Consider the following 25,158-nt stretch of genomic DNA (forward strand, 5'->3'; position numbering starts at 1 on the left):
TTATATTAATGATACAATATTTCCAGTATTATTAATAATAGTGATTTGTAACCATGTTTTAATAAAACTTGCCTAGTGAACTTATGAACATTATTGAAAATGAAGCAGAAGCCACTTCTGAAAACTAATTGAGACAAAAATGCCTATGCAATGATGCTTATGGTTGATTTCATCTGTTATCATCATCCTTGTCAAAAATATTTCAGATGAAATAAGAAAAGCGGTACATTTTTGCTTACTCAAAAATTGTCTGTTGAACAATTATTTTACTTAATTATTAGAAATTTTTAGAAAGTTCTGCCAATTGCCAGAACTTATCCATTTATCATTAACTTATTATTATTCATTTTGCAGTTGTGTACCATAAGTCCATTTTCTAAGTCATTAAAAGCAATTTAGCATAACAAATTAGTTAAGTTTTAGCACACAAACTACAAATTTTTATTTAAATCTGACATCACCACCAGTCCACCACTACATGCCAATCTGGATTATCAGGCAGAATTTTCTGAAATATGCAAATAGAAAAGATTCCTTATGTGTAAATTTCAAAAGTTGTAGTCAAGAATGTTCTCTTGACCATAAGCTTGGCAATTTTTATCTCATTCATGAGTAGCTTATGTTCCATCTTCTAGTTTGGACTGCCAGATGTTCAACTAAAATGTTTTGGGTATAGACCTTATAGTCACCTTTCATGATATTTGACAGAAGGCAGTACTGGATTGCAGAATTTCAATTGCAACTGACATCTGCATTAATCCTTACCCTTTTGGGTAACAGATTTGGCATCTTCAAATTCATTTTGCCTTACTTTGCTCTACAGACCACCTTTCCTTGTTATTTATTTATAACCCTTTTTAACCAAATTTCAGCTTTACCTCAAATTAGCTGATCATCTAATTAGCTTCCTTAATGGCAAGGGCTATCTAAAAGTAGGTGATTACAAAATAAACAACATTCCAAGCAATACATTAACTAGGTTATTAAATTACAAACTGGAAGATGTGTGCAGCAGTTCACCCAGCACCCAATGATGACTTGTATGCAGGATTTGATGATGTGCATCCTGCTTTGGACATAAAGCATCTTCAGCAAGACCCCAACTTTCAAGAAGCTGTGCGCACCAGCTATGGCCGCAGACCTCCAGTATGTAACTGGCTTATCCTTTTGACTTCATTTGCAATGTAAATACATAAATTGATGAAGTAACAGAATTTAACTTGATTTTTCTGTGCTAAATGTTCCTGTAATTGCTATATGTAATGTTGCTTTTTATTTGATATTCCTGCCTTTTTGTGTTACTAGTAATAAGTTGGATAATTTTATTCACGTATGTATCAGATAATAATTTTACCATGTTATTATTACCTACTTTGTGAATTTAAAGTGTAGCATGTGTGTAGTTGATTTCAGCCATGTTAAATAAATTGGAAAATATTTGTTATATTTCATTTTTACTAAATGGAAATTTAATTTTAATCTCCTTTTGGATTGTTTTATGGGCTTTGTTATTGAATAGGGAATTTGTTTGTTACTAGGACATGGGTGACTATATCTACGTTTATCTTAATTCATGCAGAAGACTTAGATGTGGGGGCATGCCCTCAATTGCAAATTCTGCTTCAAAGCAAGACAATTTTAAATCAATCGTAAGAGTTTCACATTCTATATACTGGTACTTATATAATTCTTTCTTGTTCAATATGGACAAAATTTAGTTGACAGAACCTGTATTGTTATTATTTAAATATAATGATTACCTACTAATTTCTAAATTTTCCTCTTTAATCTAAAATTTGTTTGTAATCTGTAATTAATGAAAGACTGACTGATGGATTCTGAATCTATTATTACAATGTTTCTCTTGCAGACACAGAGTAGGGCTCCCACTGGGCTAGGGCGCCTCAGTACTGCCCTGCCTGGAGGCACAGGACAAAAAACTGTGAGCATAAATTTGCCCTGACATTGTATGGTCTTAATGCAACTGATCTATAATACTCTCTCTCTCTCTCTGTTGATCGGTGATCTCTGTTATATTGAACATTTTTGTTTTTGCCATCAGATGTCCTACTTATATATAATTGACTTTTATATAGTAAAATGCAATGTACTTTTGTAGTGGAAATACACTCCAATTCTTCAACTTTTAATGAGCAGTATATCAAATTGGTGATGGTATGTTTACAAATACTAAAATTTAATACGACATGTTCTAGGGCATTGGGTTGGGCACAGCAGGAGGCAGTGCAGGTGATGGTCTGCGTCGGCCGATGACGAGTGTGATGGGCACTGGCTACTCCTCCCAGCAGACACTCTTTGACCCCATGAACCAGACCAGCAAGGGGCCTGCACCACCTCTGCTCTCCAAGGCTGATGAGAGGTGCACTGCCTGTGTTGCTTGGTTCTTTCATCACTTGGTATTGTGATACATTAACCATCATCAATTCTGTTAACCATCATCATTCTATTAACCATTAACCATCATCAATCCTGGTCACGGCACCAATTATGTTGTGGCGCATACGCTACCGCAATTTTCTGCGCTGCTACCACACCACAAAGCCAATGTAATCGATAGTTTTGGTAGTACGCGAAGGATAATGAATACACTTATTTTTTTCGAGGAGCATAAACTTGAGAACTTTCACACGTGACAGCCTGTCTCTCACTAACTCGTACCCAGAACCCTACTTCCAACTGTTACAACGAGAACCATCTGTTCAGTTCACTCTGAACTAATTATTTAATACAGCTATGGTAAATATATATACAGAATGAAACGCAAAGTAAGTAATGAAAACAGAAAAGCGATTCTATCATGTTGTGGCGGTCACAACAACATCATCATTCTATTAACCATTAACTATCTTCAATTTTATTTGTAGCTGAAGGCCTGCTTACAGAAGTTGCTTTACCAAACAGTTGGTTAAATGTATTTTATATCTGCATCTTCTATAGACTTTTGTGTTTTTTGTATTTTTGTGTTTTCATTTAATCATAGTTTGTTTGCACTCCCAAGTACGTACATAGGTATTACTTTTGGAATGATTTTCAAGTGGCACTTTTTTTCAGTTAGAAAAACTAAATTCTGAAATCAATTGAAAAGGTAGTTGTATTTCAATTGTGAGTAATTTTTATGGTTATTAATATGTTGCTAGGCAACTACAATTGAATATTTTCTCTCAAACGTCAAAGTAAGCTTTTGCTTGTCATTCTTATGTGTTTAAACACAAACTGGATTTTCTTATAAGCATCCAGTTTTTCTTGATTAAATACAATGGAAGTGGCTAGCATTAAAATGATTTAATTTGCAACATTAAAATAAATTGATGGGTATCTCTCCTATAGTACATTACTCTTGAGTAAAAATTTGCATTCCAATTCTTTTCTACTGCAGCTTCCCAAAATTTACTGAGTTTTCACTTTCAGTCCTACAACTTCGAATCATGGATGTTATTCAAAAGCTGGATTCTATGCTCACTTTTAAGCAGGCAAGAGAGCTGACTAATTTTAGCCCAGCATACTATTATAACAGATGTATATATATCTTTAATTTATAAATTTTGTACATTTTCGTCCATTAGTTTGTCAGTGCATCTTCAATTATATCATATTTTTGCAGTCCTGAAGCACAACTGAAGGCGTCAGAGCAGCGCATGCTGGCGCTGGTGCTATGTTATAGACATATATAAATATATTTATTTTGAAATTTTTAACGTATTAGGCCATAAATTCTTTCAAGAAACTTCAATTATAGCATATTTTCGCAGTCATGAAGCACAACTGAAAGCATCAGAGAAGCGTATCACGGCGCTTGTGCCATGTTATAAATATATTTAATTTGAAATTTGTATTTATTATTCTATAAATTCTTTCACGAAATTTCAATTATATCATATTTTCACAGTCCTGAAGCACAACTGAAGGTGTCGTAGAAGCGCATGATGGCGCTGGTGTCAAGATATAAACATATCTATTATATAGGTATATTTAACAAGACATTTTTACATTTTAGTCCATAAATTCTTCTATGAAACTTCAATTATATCATAATTTTGCAGTCCTGAAGCACAACTGAAGGCGTCGGAGAAGCGCATCACGGCGCTGGTGGAGGAGAGTTGCCTGGCGATGGGTCGGGGCGACCGTCGGGCGGCCCTGGAGCGCGCCAAGGAGGCGAGCAGCAAGGAGCGCTCGCTCATCCGACAGCGCGAGCAGGCCGGCCTTAATGACGCTCATAACCTGGACCTCACCTTCTCAGTGAGTGATGACCTCTTCTCAGTGAGTGATGACCTCTTCTCAGTGAGTGATGACCTCGTCTCAGTGAGTGATGACCTCTTCTCAGTGAGTGATGACCTCTTCTCAGTGAGTGCTGACCTCAGTGAGTGATGACCTCACCTTCTCAGTGAGTGATGACCTCTTCACAGTGAGTGATGACCTCACCTTCTCAGTGAACGTTGAGCAGTTTAATAATTTTATACTCGGTAATTGTATCCACTTGTTGATAAAATAAAAAACAAATTCATATAATTCCGTTTCTGGTCACTATACTAAATTGCTTCAATTATTGTACGGAGATCTAGAAGATTTTGCAGTCAAATTTAAGAGAAAACCTTCTACAAATAGCAATATTCCCTCAAATTCAACGTAATTCTCCATTCGGCATGGGATGATGGAAAATTAGTTTTATCGTCTCTTGATTTGATTCATATTTGTTGAGACAAAAAGTATGACATTTACTTGGTATGTAAAATTTCATTCAGGGAAGTAATCCTGCCATTTTTTATGTCGAAGTTTTTATCGCAAATTCCCGTTCATAAATTCGGAGAAAGGCAGGACGGAATGATCTCATTTTTACGGCAGTAGGGCAATTGCGTATTTTGACTTATTTAGCATTCCTTTGTGATGTATATTTAACTGGAATACCTACTTAGGATTCTGCCCATTGCACTCCAGTTATCACTAATGAGGTCGCCTCTTGGCTTACAAGTTTTATTCCACATTTTAGATTGTTCCTATTTTCTGAATGACGATTTTTACTTCGCGCAGTGTTTTAATATTCAAGTTGTTAGTAACTGGATCTCTCACGTTCAGCTTTCATTTTCATGAGAAGAAATTCTATTGTAACCTGCTTCTGTTTTTTTATAGCTATTTTAAAATGCCCTTTATTTTACAGGTGCTCTTTAATCTGGCCAACCAGTACGCGGCAAATGAGATGTACACGGAGGCTTTGAACACGTATCAGGTGCATGTCGTAAGCCCGTATAAAACACGTATCAGGTGCGTGTCGTAAGCCCGTATAAAACACGTATCAGGTGCGTGTCTTAAGCCCGTACAAAACACGTATCAGGTGCGTGTCGTAAGACCGTACAAAACACGTATCAGGTGCGTGTCGTAAGACCGTACAAAACACGTATCAGGTGCGTGTCGTAAGACCGTATAAAACACGTATCAGGTGCGTGTCGTAAGCCCGTACAAAACACGTATCAGGTGCGCGTTAAGCCCGCACTAAACCCAGTGTGGGCTTAACCCCGCTAAATAATAACGCAATGTTCGTTGCTACTTAGAATAGAATAAAAGTATCGGCATTGACATTATTTACCGACATTATTTATTTATATTACTATTATTATTTATTATTACTAATTATTATTATTTATATTATTATTTTTTATTTATACCGACATTATTTACCGACATGAAACTTCAAACTCATTCCTCGTCATTTTTAATCCTCCAGATATACCACAGTAGGAAAGAAGGCCTTCTAACTTTAGAGAGAATAGGAATCCTGCCTTAAAATACATACGTACTGTCAGTTCAAGACAAGCATTAAATGCCAGGAATTTAAAAGTAAAGAAAATAGCCAAAAAGTTCACCATTTCTTATAAGCGAAAACGTTTCGGAGTCCAGCTCCATCGTCAGTTCAAAACCTAGAACACAGGTACAAACAATTAGTAGCCTAAAAATCATATTCATCTAAATACGGTGAAGCATTAAATGTGAAATTAACACCTATTTCGTGGCGACAGATCATCACCAAGGATCGCATGTTCAACAACTCAGGCCGCCTGCGCGTCAACATGGGCAACATTTACTTCAAGACCGGCAACTACGCTAAGGCTATCAAGTACTACAGGATGGCCTACGACCAAGTCAACAACACCAATAAAAACCTCAAGTCTGTTCCGAAGCAATGCTAGAACTTGTATACATAAGTCAATGATACATATAAAAACCTCAAGTCTGTTCGGAAGCAGTGCTAGAACTTGTATACATAAGTTAATGATACATATAAAAACCTCAAGTCTATTCTGAAGCAGTGCTAGAACTTATGTACATAAGTCAATGAAACCAATGAAAACCCCAAGTAGTTTGAAGCAGTTCTAGTACAGTTGTAGTTGTTCTTGTAGTTCTAGTACAGTTCTCTGAAGCAGTTCTAGTAGTACTCGCTGCCCCGTCCGAACCATTTTTAGCGCATTTTCTCATCTATGGAAAAAATTCACTATTGTACTCGCCACGTCCGTCCGTCTGTCTGTCCGTCCGTCTGTCCGTCCGTCTGTCCGTCCGTCTGTCCGTCCGTCCGTAACTTCACGTTTTCGTCGACGAGAAAATGCACTCTTTGTCACTCACTGCAGTGAGTACTGAGTTATATTTTTTCATTGTTCCTTACCAGGATCAGGATCATGCACAACATCGGGCTGGTCTTCACTGTCACTCACTGCAGTGAGTACTGAGTTATATTTTTCCATTGTTCCTCACCAGGATCAGGATCATGCACAACATCGGGCTGGTCTTCATCAAGATGGGTCAGTACAGCGAGTACTGAGTTATATTTGTTCATTCTTCCTCACCAGGATCAGGATCATGCACAACATCGGGCTGGTCTTCATCAAGATGGGCCAGTACAGCGAGGCGTGCACGAGCTTCGAGTACATCATGCAGGAGCAGCCGAACTTCCAGACGGGCCTGGACCTGGTGACGGCGCACTACGCCCTGCGCGACAAGGAGAAGATGAAGAAGAGCTACCTCAGGCTCCTCGACTGCGTCCTCGACGTCGACGACGATGAGAAATATACCGCCACTGCTGTACGTTGTTGTTGTTGTTGTTGTTGTTGTTGTTCGTTGCTCTACGTCAAACATTCATGTGTTCCTGTTGAAATAGGCGTATTATATGACAACGCCACTGCTGTAAGTTGTTGTTGTTGTTGTTCGTTGCTGTACGTCATGCATCCATTTGTTCCTGTTGAGATAAACGTATTATATGACGACGCCACTGCTGTACGTTGTTGTTGTTCGTTGCTGTACGTCATACATCCATGTATTCCTGTGAGATAGACGTATTATATTATGGCATACATCCATGTGTTCCTGTTGAGGAAATGTGTTATATGACGAGATTTACTAATGAACTTACACATTATAATTACTTGTTCCGCGGTTGTATGTCAGTGGATGAAGGTACATTTCACGTCTAGTGAAATGAAACTTGGGTGTTATGGTTTATCTTTGGGGAAATGAAATATTTGACTAGCCTTTAAATGAAAATTAAATTATTTTGAGCATTTTGAAATTGGCTCATGTAATATGTAAATTTTACGCATCGGAGATGTGTTCAAATTTTGTACCTGCCTAGAACTAAGCTGGAAATTTTCTTTTTGTCATTGTGTAATTAAACGCTATTTCTGTGGCAAGATGGTGAATATTTTCGAACAAACAGTTGAAAGATGTATAGTTTTTAGGCTCAATACCAACGTAGATTTCTCGCTATAGTCTTAAAAATCCTCTAATATGCGAAGCAGGTACTAGAGTATGGCAAGTCGTGTCGAACTTATTAAATATTTCATTATTTTTAAAATTCAACTACGGGAAGCTGACAAATTCTTCTATCTGCTTCAATCAAGGCTGAAAGTCTAAATTACATTGTATTACATTATTTTATATCATTGGTGTCCAAACTTTTGCAGGCTGGCGCCCCCTATGTCTCCCTAGTGAGTTCCTATCCCTCCCCTCAGACACATAATGTTCACATAGCGCCCCCACAGACACACAAAAAACCCAGATTGTAAAAATTTTTAAAAGTTTACACTAGAAACCCAGAAGAGGTTCAAAAAATCCAGATCTAGGTGGAAAAACCCATCGCTGGAGCCGTGTACGAGCACGTGTTGTGTACAAATGGTCAAACAAACATTCTAACTTCGGACTGCCGCCCCCCTACCCGCCCAAATCTTTCTTCCTCGCCCAGATCTTTCCACCACCCACTTTAGGAACCACTGCTTTATATAATACAATTGTAAGTTAGATTTTCTTTATATTCTTGCCAGGACGACGCGCACGGTAACCTCATCCTGGAGGTGATCAGGAACGACTCGCTGCGTAAGGTGGAGCGCCAGCTGCGGCAGGAAGCTGAGCGCGCCATCCTTACCGCAGCCAAACTCATCTCACCCGTCATAGAGGAGGACTACAGCGCCGGCTACAACTGGTGGGTGGGGCTACAGTTCCGGCTACAACTGGTGGGTGGGGCTACAGTGCCGGCTACAACTGGTGGGTGGGGCTACAGTGCCGGCTACAACTGGTGGGTGTTGCTACAACTGGTGGGTGGGGCTACAGCGCCGGCTACAACAGGTGGGTGGGGCTGTGTTGCTACAGCGCCGGCTACAACTGGTGGGTGTTGCTACAGCACCGGCTACAACTGGTGAGTGTTGCTACAGCACCGGCTACAACTGGTGGGTGTTGCAACAGCGATGGCTACAACTGGTGGGTGTTGCTACAGTGCCGGCTACAACTGGTGGGTGTTGCTACAGCGCCGGCTACAACTGGTGGGTGGGGCTACAGCGCCGGCTACAACTGGTGAGTGTTGCTACAGCGCCGGCTACAACTGGTGGGTGGGGCTACAGCGCCGGCTACAACTGGTGAGTGGGCTACAGCGCCGGCTACAACTGGTGGGTGGGGCTACAGTGCCGGCAACAACTGGTGGGTGTTGCTACAGTGCCGGCTACAACTGGTGGGTGTTGCTACAGCGCCGGCTACATCTGAAACGTGTTCAGCCTCTTCTTCTTCTGCGTGCTTGACATTTTACAGACGCTTTAATCAATTTATTCAAATTACGCACGTGATTTTAGCGAATTAAGTCGATTCCTAAATTTAAACTGAACACCACGGAAAACACACATATATCTCCTTATATTTTAGTCCTGGATTTTGAATTTACAATATTTTCTGGGATAATCTCGTTATATTCTTTCCCAGGCTTATGTTTTCAATATTATTAGCCTGGAAATAAGCCTGGTTTTTTCGAAAAATAAAATAACTGATGCAAAATCACGTCCAATTAAGGACGTGATTTTAGCGAATCAAGTCGATTCATAAATTTAAACTAAACACCACGGAAAGCTCACATTTATCCCCAGATGTTTCAATCTTGGATTTTTAATTTACAATATTTTATTAATATAAAATCTCGCTAGATTCTTTCCCAGGCTTATGTTTTCAATATTCTTAATACCAATGTCTTAATCAATAATATTCTCTTAATAATAATATTATTATATAATATCAATATCTTCATTATCTTGATCTTAATATGTTCTTAATAATAAAATACCTGATGCGGCAGGTGCGTGAATGCGATCAAGAACTCAGCTTACCCTGAGCTGGCGAGCGACCTCGAGATCAACAAGGCCGTGATGTTCTTGCGCCAGAAGAACTTCAGGGAGGCCGTCGATACCCTGAAGATGTTCGAGAAGAAGGAGACTAAAGTCGCCAGCACCGCCGCCACCAACCTATCGTTCCTCTACATCCTCGTGAGCACAGAGAACTTGAAATAATTATCTGAATAATTTCAGACCTGGGGCCGTATTATCAAAACTTCGTAAGTACGCAAAATCGACTTACGAGTGGCGTTGCTATGACAACGTAATACTAGCTTTGGTATTATAAAAACATTTGCGCGGGAAAAAAATTTAGGCTTTTAGCTAAGACTTGCGTACGAAAGTTTTGATAATGCCAAAATTAGAGTGTATTTACGTACCACAGAACTTTTTTGTCGTAAGTACAAAAAGTTACGAAGTTTTGATAATCCGGCCCCTGATCTCAAGCTCTGATGAAGACACTTTCAGTAATATAACGACTGAATCATCTGAAGATTTCAAACCTGATCCCATGCAGAGAACTTGGGTCTAAAAGTATCTGATTAATTTTAGACCTGGGCCCATACTTTCAAAAAAAGTTAAGATATCGTAAGTTCATCAGCCAATCATTGACGGCCTTTCAAGCAAAATACACCAATCATAGACAAGAAAATAGAGCTTAAGTACTTACGTTCACTTGGCGAGTTTTGAAAGTAAGGAGTCTGATCTCAAGCTCTGATCAAGACACTATTAGTAACATGACGACTAAATCTTCAGAATATAATGCTCAGTGTTCTGAATGTTCAATTTCCTTACTTAGACGATGTTATATTCTAAATATTCAGGCTTGGTTGTCGTAAAAAACTTTATTGCTATCTGCATATTGTGTACGGTTCTCGGTCTCTTGCGGAATGCGTGTTTTATTAGTTTAAAATAACCGCATCTTTTGTAGTCAATCAAAAATTATTTACGAATGCCTTTTGTATTTGTAATACTTCTGATTATTGCTCAATCATAGTCTACTTTTTGCTCGATCATTGACTTTTTACTAGGTACTTGAAATTGCCTGTATTGCGTGTCTTTATTGCTTATTCATATTGTTTACCTGCTCGATCATAGTCTACTTTTTGCTCGATCATTAACTTTTCACTACTTGATACTGCCCATATTGCGTGTGTTTATTGCTTATTTATATTATATCCCTGCTCGATCATAGTCCACTTTTTGCTCGATCATCAACTTTTCACTACTTAATACTGCCTATATTGCGTGTGTTTATTGCTTATTATATTATTCCCTGCTCGATCATAGTCTTTTTTTGCTCCATCATCAACTTTTCACTACTTGATACTGCCCTATATTGCATGTCTTTATTGCTTATTTATATTGTTTCCCTGCTCAATCATAGTCTTTTTTTGTTCGATCATCAACTTTTCCCTACTTTAACTTACCTGTATTGCATGTCTTTATTGCTTATTCATATTGTTTCCCTGCTCGATCATAGTCTTTTTTTGCTCGATCATCAACTTTTCACTACTTGATACTGCCCATATTGCATGTCTTTATTGCTTATTCATATTGTTTCCTTGCATTGCAGCAAAAGGACCTGAGTCAGGCAGAGTTGTACGCGTCTCAGGCCCGGGACAGCAACGGCTACAACGAAGCTGCTCTCGTGAACCTCGGCAACGTCTGCTACCTGCGCGGCGACTACGAGAAGGCGCGCGAGCTCTACCTCGCCGCCCTTGACATCGACGCCGCTGCTGTGGAGGCCCTCTACAACTTAGGTGAGGCCCTCTACTGCCTCTATGAGGCTCTATACAACCTCGGGGAGGCCCTCTACAACCTCGAAAGGCCCTCTACTGCCTCGTAAAGGCCCTCTACAACCTCAGGGAGGCGCTCTACAACACAGTTGAGGCCGTGTACAACCTCGTAAAGGCGCTCTACAACTTAGGTGAGGCCCTCTACTGCCTCGATGAGGCCATCCACTGCCTCAATGAGGCCCTTTGCTGCATCGATGAGGCCCTTTACTGCCTCGGTGAGGCCCTTTACTGCCTTGATGAGGCCCTTTACTGCCTCGATGAGGCCCTATACAACCTAGGGGAGGCCCTCTACTGTCTCGATGAGGCCCTATACAACCTAGGGGAGGCCCTTTACTGCCTTGATGAGGCCCTATACAACCTAGGGGAGGCCTTCTACTGCCTCGATGAGGCCATCCTATGCCTCGAGGAGGCCCTTTACTGCCTCGATGAGGCCCTTTACTGTCTCGATGAGGCCCTATACTGCCTCGATGAGGCCCTATACTGCCTCGGGGAGGCGCTCTACAACACAGTTGAGGCCGTGTACAACTTCGTAAAGGCGCTCTACAACTTAGGTGAGGCCTTCTACTGCCTCGATGAGGCCCTATTCAGCCTCCGGGAGGCGCTGTACATTTAGATGAGGCCCTACATTTAGAAGGCCTCGTGGGGTACATAAAAATGTAGATACACATGTACATTTACATACAGAGTACATACAACTGTCTATACTAAATGTACATACAGATGTTCATTGAGAAGGCCTTTTGGAGGCCTTTTACAACCACTCATAGATACTAAAAAAATATAACTCAGTACTCACTGCAGTGAGTGACAGAGTACTAATCGGTTATTTATTATTTGAATAATTGATCGCCCACCTCTACCAGATGATGGGGGACAGCGAGCAGGCCTCTGAGTGGTCAGTCCTGCATCACTGTCACTAGAAATGATTTAATCGGTTCTTTATTAATTGGTTAATTGATCGCCCACCTCTACCAGATGATGGGGGACAGCGAGCAGGCCTCGGAGTGGTCAGTCCTGCATCTCTGTCACTAGAAATAAACTAATTGATTATTTATTAATTAATATAGGTTATTTATTAACTGAATAATTGAAACTAGGAAATTATATATTGATACTCCAGTAGCAACAAATGTTGTAGTATGTGAGTATTATCATTTGCTCAGAGTGTCCAAAAATTTCGTGGTAATTCAGCGAAAATATTATATTTGCACCTGAGTAGTAGGAAATGTGTTAGAGATTCATTGAAAATATGATATTTACACCTTATTAGCAAGAAATATTGTAGTTATGCATTTAAACTAAGATATTGCTTCCAGAATATTGAAGGATAACCGTAAATAAGCTTCTAGTAAAATTTTCCTTTTAAATTTATTTAGGACAGTGAGATATAACTAGTTATCATATTGGACTGAATAAATTCTTACGAAAGTTATCGTGAAAGGCAAAGATAATAACCAAGCAACTAATAATTTCGCTACTGGGTGTAGAAATGATTAATTTGTGTATTAAATTTATGTCAAAACATGGAATTCTAATAATCTGTACATATTTATTGCAGGAAACTCATTTCTTATTATTCACATTTTTTTGTCATTTTCAAACCTTTCTCGTCATTGTTTAAATGTTTCTTGTCATTGTTCAAATGCTTTTGTCATTGTTCAAATGTTTCTTGTCATTGTTCAAATGCTTTTGTCATTGTTCAAATATTTTTGTCATTTTTCAATGTTCTGTTATTGTTATTGATTATTGTTGTTGCGCTAGGTACCTGCAAGTGCTGTCGCTGGTGCCCACAGACTCCCACATCCTCGAGCGCCTCGGCCAAATATTTGATGGAGCAGGCGACAAGCAACAGGCTTACCAGTACTACTTTGACGTGAGCGTTACTACTCTTGTACTACTTTGACCTTGTACTACTTTGACGTGAGCGCTGCTACTCTTGTACTACTTTCACCTTGTACTACTTTGACGTGAGCGTTGCTACTCTTGTACTACTTTGACTTACCAGTACTACTTTGACGTGAGCGCTGCTACTCTTGTACTACTTTGACGTGAGCGCTGCTACTCTTGTACTACTTTGACGTGAGCGTTGCTACTCTTATACTACTTTGACGTGAGCGCTGCTACTCTTATTCCCTTTTTTTACTGAAGAATTTCAAAAGATTCGCTTCATAACAAGTTATTGTTGGAGTACCCAAATGAATATCTCGTAATATAATAACAAATAACATATATTAGTAATCTATTTCAATGTACTGAGGTAATATTGAAATCTAATTGTTTTCGGATGATGTATTAAATTGTGTCTAAGTTCTGGCTCATTTATTCAAACCTTATCTTATTTATTACGCTACAGCACCGCAAAGCACCGTAGCTCGAGACGTTGCTCCGTAGGAGCTCATGTTTTTGGACTGCAGGAGCCGCAAATTTGTGTTATCAGTTATAATTAATTTAGTACCCCACTCGAATCACCATGTGATGACCAGGGACCGTACTCTCAAATCTAACTTGAGTACATTAAGTGACTTACGAGCGCTTAGTGACTGATTTTCCGTCTGTGATTGATTGGTTTTGCTTTTTTATCAGTGATTGGCTGATGAACTCTTAACTTTTTTGAAACTATGATCCCTGTGCAGTCGTTCCGTTACTTCCCGAGCAACCTGGAGCACACTTAGTGACTGATTTCCCGTCTGTGATTAGTAGGTTTTGCTTGAAAATATTTCAGTGATTGGCTGATAAACTCCTAACTTTTTAGCGCATTTTCTCATTTATGGAAAAAATACACTATTGTGCTCGCCATGTCCGTCTGTCCGTCCGTCCGTGACCTCAAGTTTTCGTCGACGAGAAAATGCGCTCTCTGTCACTCACTGCAGTGAGTACTGAGTTATATTTTTTGAAAGTATAACTCCTGTGCAGTCGTTCCGCTACTTCCCGAGCAACCTGGAGCACACTTAGTGACTGATTTTCCGTCTGTATTCAGTCGGTTTTGCTTGAAAATATTTCAGTGTTTGGCTTACGAACTCCTAACTTTTTTTTAAAGTATGAACTTCTAACATTTTTTGAAAGTATAACTCCTGGGCAGTCGTTCCGCTACTTCCCGAGCAACCTAGACGTGATCGACTGGCTGGGGTCGTACTTCATCGAGCTGCAGTACCCAGAAAAAGCCATCGAGTATTTCGAGCGCGCCGCCCTCATGCAGCCAGACGACCCCAAGTGGCAGCTCATGGTGGCAGCCTGCCACCGACGTGCCGGCGCCTATCATAAGGCCTTCAGCACATACAAGCTCGTACACATGGACTTCCCTGAGAACATCGAGTGTGAGTACAAGCTCGTACACATGGACTTCCCTGAGAACATCGAGTGTGAGTACACATGGACTTCCCTGAGAACATCGAGTGTGAGTACACATGGTCTTCCCTGAGAACATCGAGTGTGAGTACACATGGACTTCCCTGAGAACATCGAGTGTGAGTACACATGGACTTTCCTGAGAACATCGAGTGTGAGTACACATGGACTTCCCTGAGAACATCGAGTGTGAGTACACATGGATTTCCCTGAGAACATCGAGTGTGAGTACACATGGACTTCCCTGAGAACATCGAGTGTGAGTACACATGGACTTCCCTGAGAACATCGAGTGTGAGTACAGGCTCGTACACATGGACTTTCCTGAGAACATTGAGTGTGAGTACAACAATGCATTCAGTGTCGTTTGGAAACTTATCTTGCCAAATTCGTGTGTTGTGTGCTTTTCGCTTTAATCATAAATCTGCCCGACACACGTTTTTTTGGGGCGAACCATAATTTATTTTCACTTTTTAGTCCACAAGAAAAACGTGGTTTTTTAAAAAGTTAAGAATTTTATTCGTTTAGACTTGCCTGTCATTAACACGTTGAGTGCGATAAGGTCCACCAGGGTTGCCAAATGGCCCAAAAAACTGCCAAGTCCGCGTATAAAAAAGGTTACGAAAAGTCAATAATTCGATATTTGACTGTGAATTTGGATTTTCCGGGCCTAAAATTAAATTTTCATTTTTATCATACTTTTGAATTGAAATAAACTAAATCGCTGAATTCTTCCGGTAAAAAGACCATCTGGCATGATAGGGCATTTATTATTATATTATTAATAAATTATATTATGTACTATAATATATATTATATTATTTAGAAGATTTGGTTGCCTATTTTCAGTAACTATTGCATAGATTTTAGTGCCCAGTGTTCATGTTGGCTATAAGGAACAAAATCATTTATATCTTATCACAACGCGTGACAGGTGTTACTGCCGTGGTTATGCTATAGATTATTACATTATTGAAAGCCTATAGATTATTGATAGATAATTGATTAGAGATTATCACACAGATGATTGATAGATAATTGATTGAATATTATCACACAGATTATTGATAGATAATTGATTGGATATTATCACACAGATTATTGATAGATAAATGATTGGAGATTATCACACAGATTTTTGATAGATAAATGATTGGATATTATCACACAGATTATTGATAGATAAATGATTGGATATTATCACACAGATTATTGATAGATAAATGATTGGATATTATCACACAGATTTTTGATAAATAAATGATTTGAAATTATCACACAGATTATTGATAGATAAATGATTAGAGATTATCACTCAGATTATTGATAGATAAATGATTGGAGATTGTCACACAGATTATTGATAGATAAATGATTAGAGATTATCACACAGATTATTGATAGATGAATGATTGGATATTATCACACAGATTTTTGATAGATAAATGATTGGATATTATTACACAGATTATTGATAGATAATTAATTGGATATTATTACACAGATTATTGATATAAAGTTGCATGGTGCGCAGGTCTGAAGATGCTGGTGCGTCTGAGCAGCGACCTGGGGCTGGCAGAGAGCGGCCAGTACGCCATGGAGCTGAAGAAGGCGGAGCAACTCAGCCTCCAGAGGGAGACCCGCGCCGCTAGCTCTGGCCCAGGGTCACGGCGGTGCGTGGGTCAACATCATATGGATCCATACCTCTGCCCCAAACCTCATATGGACCCATACCTCTGCCCCAAACCTCATATGGACCCATACCTCTGCCCCAAACCTCATATGGACCCATACCTCTGCCCCAAACTTCATATGGACCCATACCTCTGTCCCAAACCTCATGATTCATACGTCTGTCCCATACCTCCTGAGAGTTAATTCAACACACACTGGCCCGTGCCCTTGACAGTAAATTCAATTTACTGGCGATTCTATACCTATATTAATTCTTTCAGAATCTATTCGAATTCAAAATAAATTAATTTGGAATTGCAATTTAAGGACATTAAAGTTGTCAGTGTATTTTATGATTTTACCTTAAAAAGTCTCAATTCGCGCACTCGCCTGTTTAACCAATGTCAAGCAAACTTAGTCGGCAAATATTATAATTAGTCGGTATCTATTTTAATTATTGTTTTCAATCTTGTTTATGTCTTGCTTAATGCACTATGCTAAGTCTTGATTCGTTCATGTGATGATGTGATCATCGCTCCGGAAGTTATTTATTTTCTTACTCAATTGAACAAGCCACGGCACGCATGCCATCCCCTGCCTTAAATATTTTTATTATTACACATGGCTATACTAATAGAATGAAGACATTTTCACCTATCCCATATCATGGAAAATTTCTTAATCACCCCTCTTTTTAATATAGTAAGTACTCCTATAATCATTACGTTTATTACCGCCCTAAGTGATGGGTGGAATACGCTCCTAATTAATAGGGCAATTAAATTAATTAAATACACATTCTGTCCGCAGGTCCTCATCGCGCGCCTCCCGCAGCGGTTCCGCCATGTCAGGAATAGACGGCGCTAAGAGCCCCATGGACAGGTACGTTCCTTCCCTTCAGACGCTGTCGTTTTCACAAATCAGGCATAAATTTTGGTTTAGAAATTTACTTGAATTGAAATTTTAACGCCCAGCCGACAGAAAATTATGATTTAGATGCCGACACCACCGAGAAAATAAATTTCGATTCTGAAGTAGGATTTCTTACTATTCTCTCGCATGCCCTTCGGGCAATACCTCCTCCCCCCTCGTTACAGTACATCCGCTCCCCCCTCCTCGGTACAGTACCTCCTCCCCCCTCGGTACAGTACATCCCCCCTCGGTACAGTACACCCTCCACCTCGGTACAGTACATCCTCCCCCCTCGGTACAGTACACCTCCCCCCTCAGTACAGTACCTCCTCCACACTCGAAACAGTACATCCACCCCCCTCGGTACAGTACACCCCCCCCGTGTTGCAGGGCGGCGAGCTCGCGCAGCTACGGTGGGGTGCGCAGCTTCCCAGGCTCCGCCGTGAGCGGCCGCGCCACGCGCCTGTCGCTCGAGTCCGACGCTCCCGGCCATCTCCCCGCCACCAAGGAGATCGGTAAGTCACCGGCCCGCCACCAAGGAGATCGGTAAGTCACCGGCCCGCCACCAAGGAGATCGGTAAGTCACCGGCCCGCCACCAAGGAGATCGGTAAGTGACCGGCCCGCCACCAAGGAGATCGGTTAGCCGTTTTCGACGTTTCGGGGCAACATGCACAATTTTTCGAGTTATTTTATGCAATACGGTATTAGTATTAAGTCTTGTGCATTCAGTGCGCGACTTGTACGTTCTTGTGGCAACATAGGTTTCCTCGTGATATAGTAGGTACCATGCAGCAGTACGCCACATGAAATCAGTACGCGCGTGCACGCGACCGTTATTTGTTTGGGGAGAAAATCAGTCTGAATGCGATTATTTTGGTTTTTTTTTTTTGTATTGATTTTATGAACGTGATTCGTGAACTCGTGATTGTAAGATCATTTGAAATCTTCTCGTTGAAGTCTGATGCCGGGGTTCATTATTCCTTGTAGTCCAACTTGAGTTTCTTTGCAGACGTGAGCTACCAAGACCCCGTGGGACCCATTCCTGAGAGGCCCAGGACGAGCATGAGACGTGACAAGCCCGACGACGACTTCGGGGACGACGAATTGGGTGACGACCTCCTGCCCTAAAATGGGGACTTCTCAAACCACTGAAATAATGACTGTAATGGCGGACATTGTGTTGTGGATTCAACGGTTAGCAGGATAGGGTCTCTATTCAACATTGCGTTGTGGATTCAACGGTTGGCAGGATAGGGTCTTTATTCAACATTGCGTTGTGGATTCAACGGTTGGCAGGATAGGGTCTTTATACAACATTGCGTTGTGGATTCAACGGTTGGCAGGATAGGGTCTGTAGTCACCAATAGCTTGTCCTAAATGGCCTCTTTGCAATTACCTTTTAAAATTCATTGACATGTTGATGAATGAACATCGAAATTGGGCAATTGCTGGTGCAGCGTCTCAAATTTCTGGTACTGCAGGGTCTCAAATTTCAGTTCATCAAGCATCTACGATGAAAAATTTAATCGCTATGGGCCTATACTTTCAAAAAAAGATAAGAGATCGCAATTTCATCAGCTAATCATTGACGGCCTTTCAAGCAAATCCACCAATCATAGACAAGAAAATAGAGTTTTGAAAGTATGGCCCCTGGAGTTCAGCTTTGAGTCACCTCGTGTGTCTAAACATTTGGTCACGCACTATTTCTTTCACTTTGACTATTTACGAAAACTGGTATTCCAGGCAATTGTTTGACAATAAGGAAATGATTTTATGAATAATCAGTGTTTTTTGCTAATCTGATTATATTCTGATGATTATACGTAAGCAATCAAACGCACACTCGCTAAAGATACACTCACGCTTTATTTATTATAATATTACTGAATTTTTATGATAATGTATGTCACTCAACGAAGTCTAGTCGGTTTCAAGTTCATAAATTGGTATCCATCTTTCGGATGCTAGAATTTCTAGTCTGTCATCTTACTATTAATTGAAAACTTCTACTGATGGATTCTGGTGCACGTGTTCCTAAATGTTATAGTCAATATTTATTATTGTTTGTTTTCATATTTACTACCATTCCGTCCGAGTCCTATTGTGATGCTAGGTTAAGAAAATAACTATTATGGCACGCACTTCATTTCATTTCCCCTAAGTCTGCCCAATTGTCTCGCACCTCCCTCATGATTTTTCTCAATTATCGGCTAAAATGCAGCAATTTCTTTCTCGCGATTCAAGTTTTACAATTAAATTAGAAAAACATTCTAGCATTTCCATAGTCCATACCAATTGAAAGTATTGAGCGTCCGCTTGTCTCAACATACGTGTTTGGCATCCACATTTTGCCGACCGAAATAAATTCCATTTCATTTAAAATATCTAATATTACTCGCGTTACTGAATGGAAAAATAGTAAAAATATAGAACTAGCCTCAGAGTAACCTGTCCCTTTAATATTAACGAACACAATTCACAGTTCATATAATTGGTCTTGATTATATCTTCTCTGTACATAAACTTAACAACGATGAATGTCTTAGAGTTATACAGCCTCGTCAGTACACACAAATATAGAAGTCAACAGATTCCAATACATAAGTAGCTAATGATAAGCAGCGAAGCAAAGACACGCGTTTGTGCCCCCAAACCCAAACGAGTTGTTGAGAGCAACCCTCCTCTTGCCGCGGTCTAGCCATGGCTGCCCCACCTTCGCTATTATCTTGACTTTGTTGGGAACATCGATAGGATTTTCCAAATTAGTTGTTGGAGGAAGAAACCCGGCGTGCACCGACAGTACAGTAAACACAGACTCCACAGCACCAGCAGCCCCTAGCAGGTGTCCGACTGCACCTTTAGTAGAAGACACGTAGACTTCGTTGTCACCGAACACGCGTCCGATAGCGTTCAGTTCAATCTCGTCCCCGAGAGGAGTAGACGTGGCGTGCGCATTGACGTAGCCAACATCTGCAGGAGTCAGAGACGCTTCTTTCAAGCACTTCAACATTGCCCGTTCACCGCCGTCTCCATCCTCTCTAGGAGATGTGATGTGGTGAGCATCGCCGCTCATGCCGAACCCTAGAACTTCGGCGTAGATTTTAGCATTGCGCGCTAACGCGTGTTGCAGTTCTTCGAGCACGAGAATGCCACAACCCTCGCCCATTACAAAACCATCTCTGTCGCGGTCGAAAGGTCGCGACGCTACACTGGGATTATCATTATATTTCACAGAAAGAGCTCGTAACCTGCTGAAGCCGGCCATACCTAGAGCGTTCACCCTGGCTTCTGCTCCTCCACACACCATGACGTCAGCATCGTCGTATTTGATCATCCTGAAACTATCACCAATGGAATGCGTGCCTGTTGCACAAGCCGTCGAAACGCTGTGATTGGGGCCCTGGAAACCATACTTGATGCTGATCTGACCAGCGGCCATGTTCGTTAATATTCTTGGTATGAAGAACGGATTGACTTTTGTATATTTCTCCTGAAGAGCTTTACCTGTAGCTAAAACGTCCTCCAAGTCAACCATCCCCATGCCAATAGCCACGCCCGTTGCCTGTCGCTCTTTTAGGTCGTCAGGTGTCCATGCGGCGTCTGCGACGGCCTCCCTTGCAGTGATGAGCGCTACGGCCGAGGCAGGCGACAGAGTGCGCAGCTCGGACGAGCTGAACTCGCGCTTCAGGTCCAGCTCGTTCTCGCCAGTACCAAAGGGTATTCGCGCTGCAACTCGCGACGGTATCTGCCGGAACAATTATGAGGAACTTGGTGCCGTTACGACAGTAGTCCGCAAAAATGTTGTTAAAGTCAGATTAACGTGCAAATTTTTTAGCATTGGTTGAGATCAGTAGTCAATGTACCGGTATGCAAAGAATTTCAACTAAGAAGGCTAAGAAAGCAAACACAGAGCAGCACTTAGGTTAAATTCGTCAAAAGGATGAGAATGCACACACACACACCACTATTATAGAATAGACTGGAAAAATAGTATGGGATCTTCTGACAACATACAGGCAAAAATACACTTCGTATGGCCAAATGTGTGCTCAGCTCTCAGTTAACCTCATTCAAGATCCAAATATGAATGACATAAGCGACATAGAATAAATATTTCAATATCAGAACTACCTATAGTTGCATTCATATGTGACAATATTGGTTAATTACATGATCACAAAGCCATAGTTTAACTACATAAAAGGAAATACAATGAAAATTTTTCTAACACAAACAATAACTTCATTTTACAATATCTCTACCTTGAATGCACTGCATATTCGCGGAAAATTTAGATAAATTATGCTCACTCAATGATCTTGATGATGATGTTTCTGTAGCCTAGATCACAAATACAATTTCATATATCATATAATTCAAGTCCATAACAAATACGTAATTATGCAACATACACTACATTCATAACCTGGTGAAAGTGATGCATCTTACTGATGCATTGACCAGAAATATTAATTAATAAAAAATGTCATATGGTTGCTCACCTGCTTAGCCCAGTCGTCGGCCACATATGCCGTGGCTGTGTCGCCGGCTGTGAGTCGTGCCCAGACATGTGGGGCTCCAAGCCCCAGCGGCGTAACAAGCCCCACGCCAGTGACCACAACCCGACGAGCCGACATGGCGTATTGACAGATTGACTTTGGATTGAGTTTTAGCTTGAATGGATTGAATTTTGACTCTCAACTTAAGATTGATTTATGGGTTAGAATTTTGTTCTCACAAGTAAGAGTTACAAGTCAGTAAGTCTGATGAGTTGTGGAGGTAGTCAAATTTTTGACAGCAATTTAGGAGTAGGTATAGAACATACTCAAAGCAAATTACCCCTATTCCAATGATAATATAACAATTTTGATGATGTCAATTTAAGTATTCTTAATTACGTTTTTGTTGAGAGACTTTCAATGCTCTAAATTTATAAAATCTAAGCCTAAGTATTATTTTTAATTCCAGAAAATTACTTGAATATTATAGTGGAATAAATGTACAGACTGCTTTGCAGAACAGGGAGTGATAAATATTATAACAAACATCAATAATTATTGTATATGATATTTATTTTCATGCAAAATTTAGGTAAATGTTTGGTCGCCTAAGCCTCAAATTAAGTAAGAATTTAACAGCATGGCATATGGCAAAACAATTTGCATTATTCTCAAGGCAAATATTCTGACAAATAACTCAACCTTCAATTAAAAATCTTTAAACTTCAAATCTTCACTTGTATTCTCAAAGCTTTTGAAATGATGATAGAACTGATCTCTGACATCAATAAAATGTAGAAAATTTTCTAATCATTTTTAGCTCTATGGCATTAATATTTAAAACCCAACCTTCTACATACACAAAATTTTTGCAATATACTGGTAGTTGTGTAGGTTCTGATCTGATTTGAGGCACCAAATTTATCTGCATCATCAAAATACTTAAATTTAATTGATTACATACAATAATGAAAAACAAAATATATATTATAAGTGGTAATGACTAAATGACTAATGACATGAGTATACCTGGTCAACTGGTCAAGAATTAAAGATTAAATTTAGTAGGCATTACTTGGCAAAATATAAATTTCCAAGCCATGGCCCATGACTCAAGATTTTCCAATGTTTTTATGCCTGGTAATTTCTGCTAGTAGTTAGATAAATTATCTTTCAACTTTCATCAATAATCTTGTCTCAATGCCATCTGTTATACTGGATACTGGACAGATTTCCTGAAATTGGCTGTAAAAATATCTTCACAGTTGATTTTCAAAAATCACATGTAAAAATGTACCATTTGTAATTGTTTTTGAATTGAAAGAGGAAAAATTAGCTTTCCCAGCCATAGGTTAGATTTCTAGAAGTCTGATTTTTTATTTTTTTGGAGATTCAGATTGTTTGTGGGCTACTGCTGCTGCGCTGCATAAATGATAAAGGCCATGAATCACATGACCGCCGCCGGTTTTGCTATTATCGGCTTCTACCTGGGCAAGTGTTTTGTTGTTATGTTGGCTTGAAGGTGAAGGTGACCACTTGTTACACCTGGACCCAGCAGAAAGTTTCAGCGTTATGTGTCATTGTGTCAATGACGGTTGAATGACCCTTTAAGGTTCTATTAGGATTTAGGATTTAGGTGGGCTTCCAGTTTGATCACAGGTTCACAGCCACAGGTAAAGCCATGATGGTGCTCTGTAGTCCAGGGGTGGAATACATCTACTTTTAATGGAAATTTCGCGGCCCGAGATCTCCCATTTATATGTAAGTTTGAAATTTCGCGGCTCGGAAGTCAGGTAAAATATATTGATTTAGAAATGTCGCGGCTCCGAAATGGGTCACGTGACGTGTGATTTAAGGGCAAGCCAGCGGTTGGCAGTTGTCGGCAGTAAAACGATAAAGAATAGTGCACCAGCCAATGTATCACTGTATCATTTGAGCTCATGTTGTTGCCACGTGCAGTTGTGCTGTGATAACTCCTAATCCCGTTTCCACAACAACTAGGCTTGGCGCCGGTCTGCGATGCATGGTGGCTTGATACCTGTAAGTATTCTTATCATCATATACATATGGACTTATCAATAGTTCGTTTCGAACAGAACGTAGACTAGTAGTAGAATTATATTGTGAATGGTCTTTAACATGATTCAATTATAAAGTTCGGAAAACTATCCCGATTACGCCTTACCTTACCAGCTGTATTCTCTGTCCACGAAACTTGGAAGAAATCATAGGTATATGACCAGCGTCTGGTGCTTCTTAGTTCTAATATAGTATTGTTTCAATTTTAAGCCTCTAATATATGTACTTCTAAATTATTTCTAGAAAATTTCATTACTCGTTTTTGATTCGATGAAAAACTATTGAATAGTTTATGCCGCGTACAAATTTATTGACCAAAAACGTTTACCATCCTGAAATGAGGTCGGACTGCAAGTTTGGTAGTTCAAACTTCGATGAAACCAAAGCCACTAACTTGACAGTGCTGACTGTTAGTGTAGTCTGTGCTCATGCACTAAAGGGAAGTCAGATAATTTGTTTTCATTAAATAGGTGATTGTTGCTCTTATTATTGCATGTTGAATCTTTCTGCAGGAGTTGCCTCCTCCAACTCCAAGAAGTATTCGAACCGTTACTAACTTACTAGAGTGGTAGAGATGGTGCACACCCATCATGACCCTGGACCCATGGGCCCATGGCTCGAGTAGAACTGTAGCAGCGATCAGCACCTGACGCTCCAGGCGGTACTGCATGCATGCCAGGAGAAAATGCTCCATGAAAATGCCAAATCGATAAAAGTACGACCGAACACCAACAAGTCCCAATCGAAGACGACTAAGCACTGCACCACACTACCACAGCAGCACGACGAGAGCAACTGGCAACCCACGGAACAGGGGACAAATCACCCCACACGGAAGCAATATTATGTCCCTTCCCCTCAACAGCCAAAGCAGCGATCCAGTCCAGTTCCCAAGACCTGAGAAAGCAAGAACGAAGCAAAGCAAGTGTGTCAGGACAACGACAAGAGAGACGAGAACGAGTGTTTTGAAAAATCAGCTGAGGCTTGTTTACAAAAAAACATTAGTGCCAGCCCCGATGTCTTGCATGGGAACATACAGCTCGTCGAAAATTACGTAATGAATTTTGGACCACATAATATTTTTAAAACATATCTACAGTTTCAATATAATGTTAATTATATATGAACAGGTTTTTAAAGTTTATTCTCACATTTCTTCAATTTTGTAAGGGAATCTCAACATACAATTGAATATTGCGTCC

The 25,158-nt window shown here is 40.1% G+C and overlaps 2 protein-coding genes across 2 annotated transcripts; one reads left to right on the forward strand and one right to left on the reverse strand.

The window, feature by feature from the left end:
* Positions 1-825: 825 nt before the first annotated feature.
* Positions 826-18,538, forward strand: LOC108681102 (intraflagellar transport protein 88 homolog). Its single transcript, XM_047885206.1, has 18 exons — positions 826-1,146; positions 1,871-1,942; positions 2,217-2,380; positions 4,062-4,257; positions 5,174-5,242; positions 6,030-6,178; positions 6,855-7,086; positions 8,322-8,479; positions 9,614-9,800; positions 11,224-11,410; positions 11,458-11,997; positions 12,287-12,341; positions 13,208-13,319; positions 14,526-14,760; positions 16,326-16,464; positions 17,276-17,347; positions 17,768-17,892; positions 18,388-18,538. Exons 1-18 carry the CDS (start codon positions 1,003-1,005, stop codon positions 18,504-18,506), a joined length of 2,955 nt encoding a protein of 984 aa, XP_047741162.1. The 5' UTR covers positions 826-1,002; the 3' UTR covers positions 18,507-18,538.
* Positions 18,539-19,507: 969 nt separating this feature from the next.
* Positions 19,508-22,385, reverse strand: LOC108681108 (3-oxoacyl-[acyl-carrier-protein] synthase 2-like). The gene is made up of 2 exons (XM_018170094.2): positions 21,881-22,385; positions 19,508-21,123 (listed from the first exon to the last, which is right to left on the reverse strand). The coding sequence occupies exons 1-2, from the start codon at positions 22,013-22,015 to the stop codon at positions 19,987-19,989; spliced, it is 1,272 nt and encodes a 423-aa protein (XP_018025583.1). The 5' UTR covers positions 22,016-22,385; the 3' UTR covers positions 19,508-19,986.
* Between the last annotated feature and the right edge of the window lie 2,773 nt (positions 22,386-25,158).

The sequence above is a fragment of the Hyalella azteca genome, unplaced genomic scaffold (genome assembly GCF_000764305.2).
Source record: "Hyalella azteca isolate HAZT.00-mixed unplaced genomic scaffold, Hazt_2.0.2 contig17306, whole genome shotgun sequence".
In the NCBI taxonomy this organism is placed as follows: Eukaryota; Metazoa; Arthropoda; class Malacostraca; order Amphipoda; family Hyalellidae; genus Hyalella; species Hyalella azteca.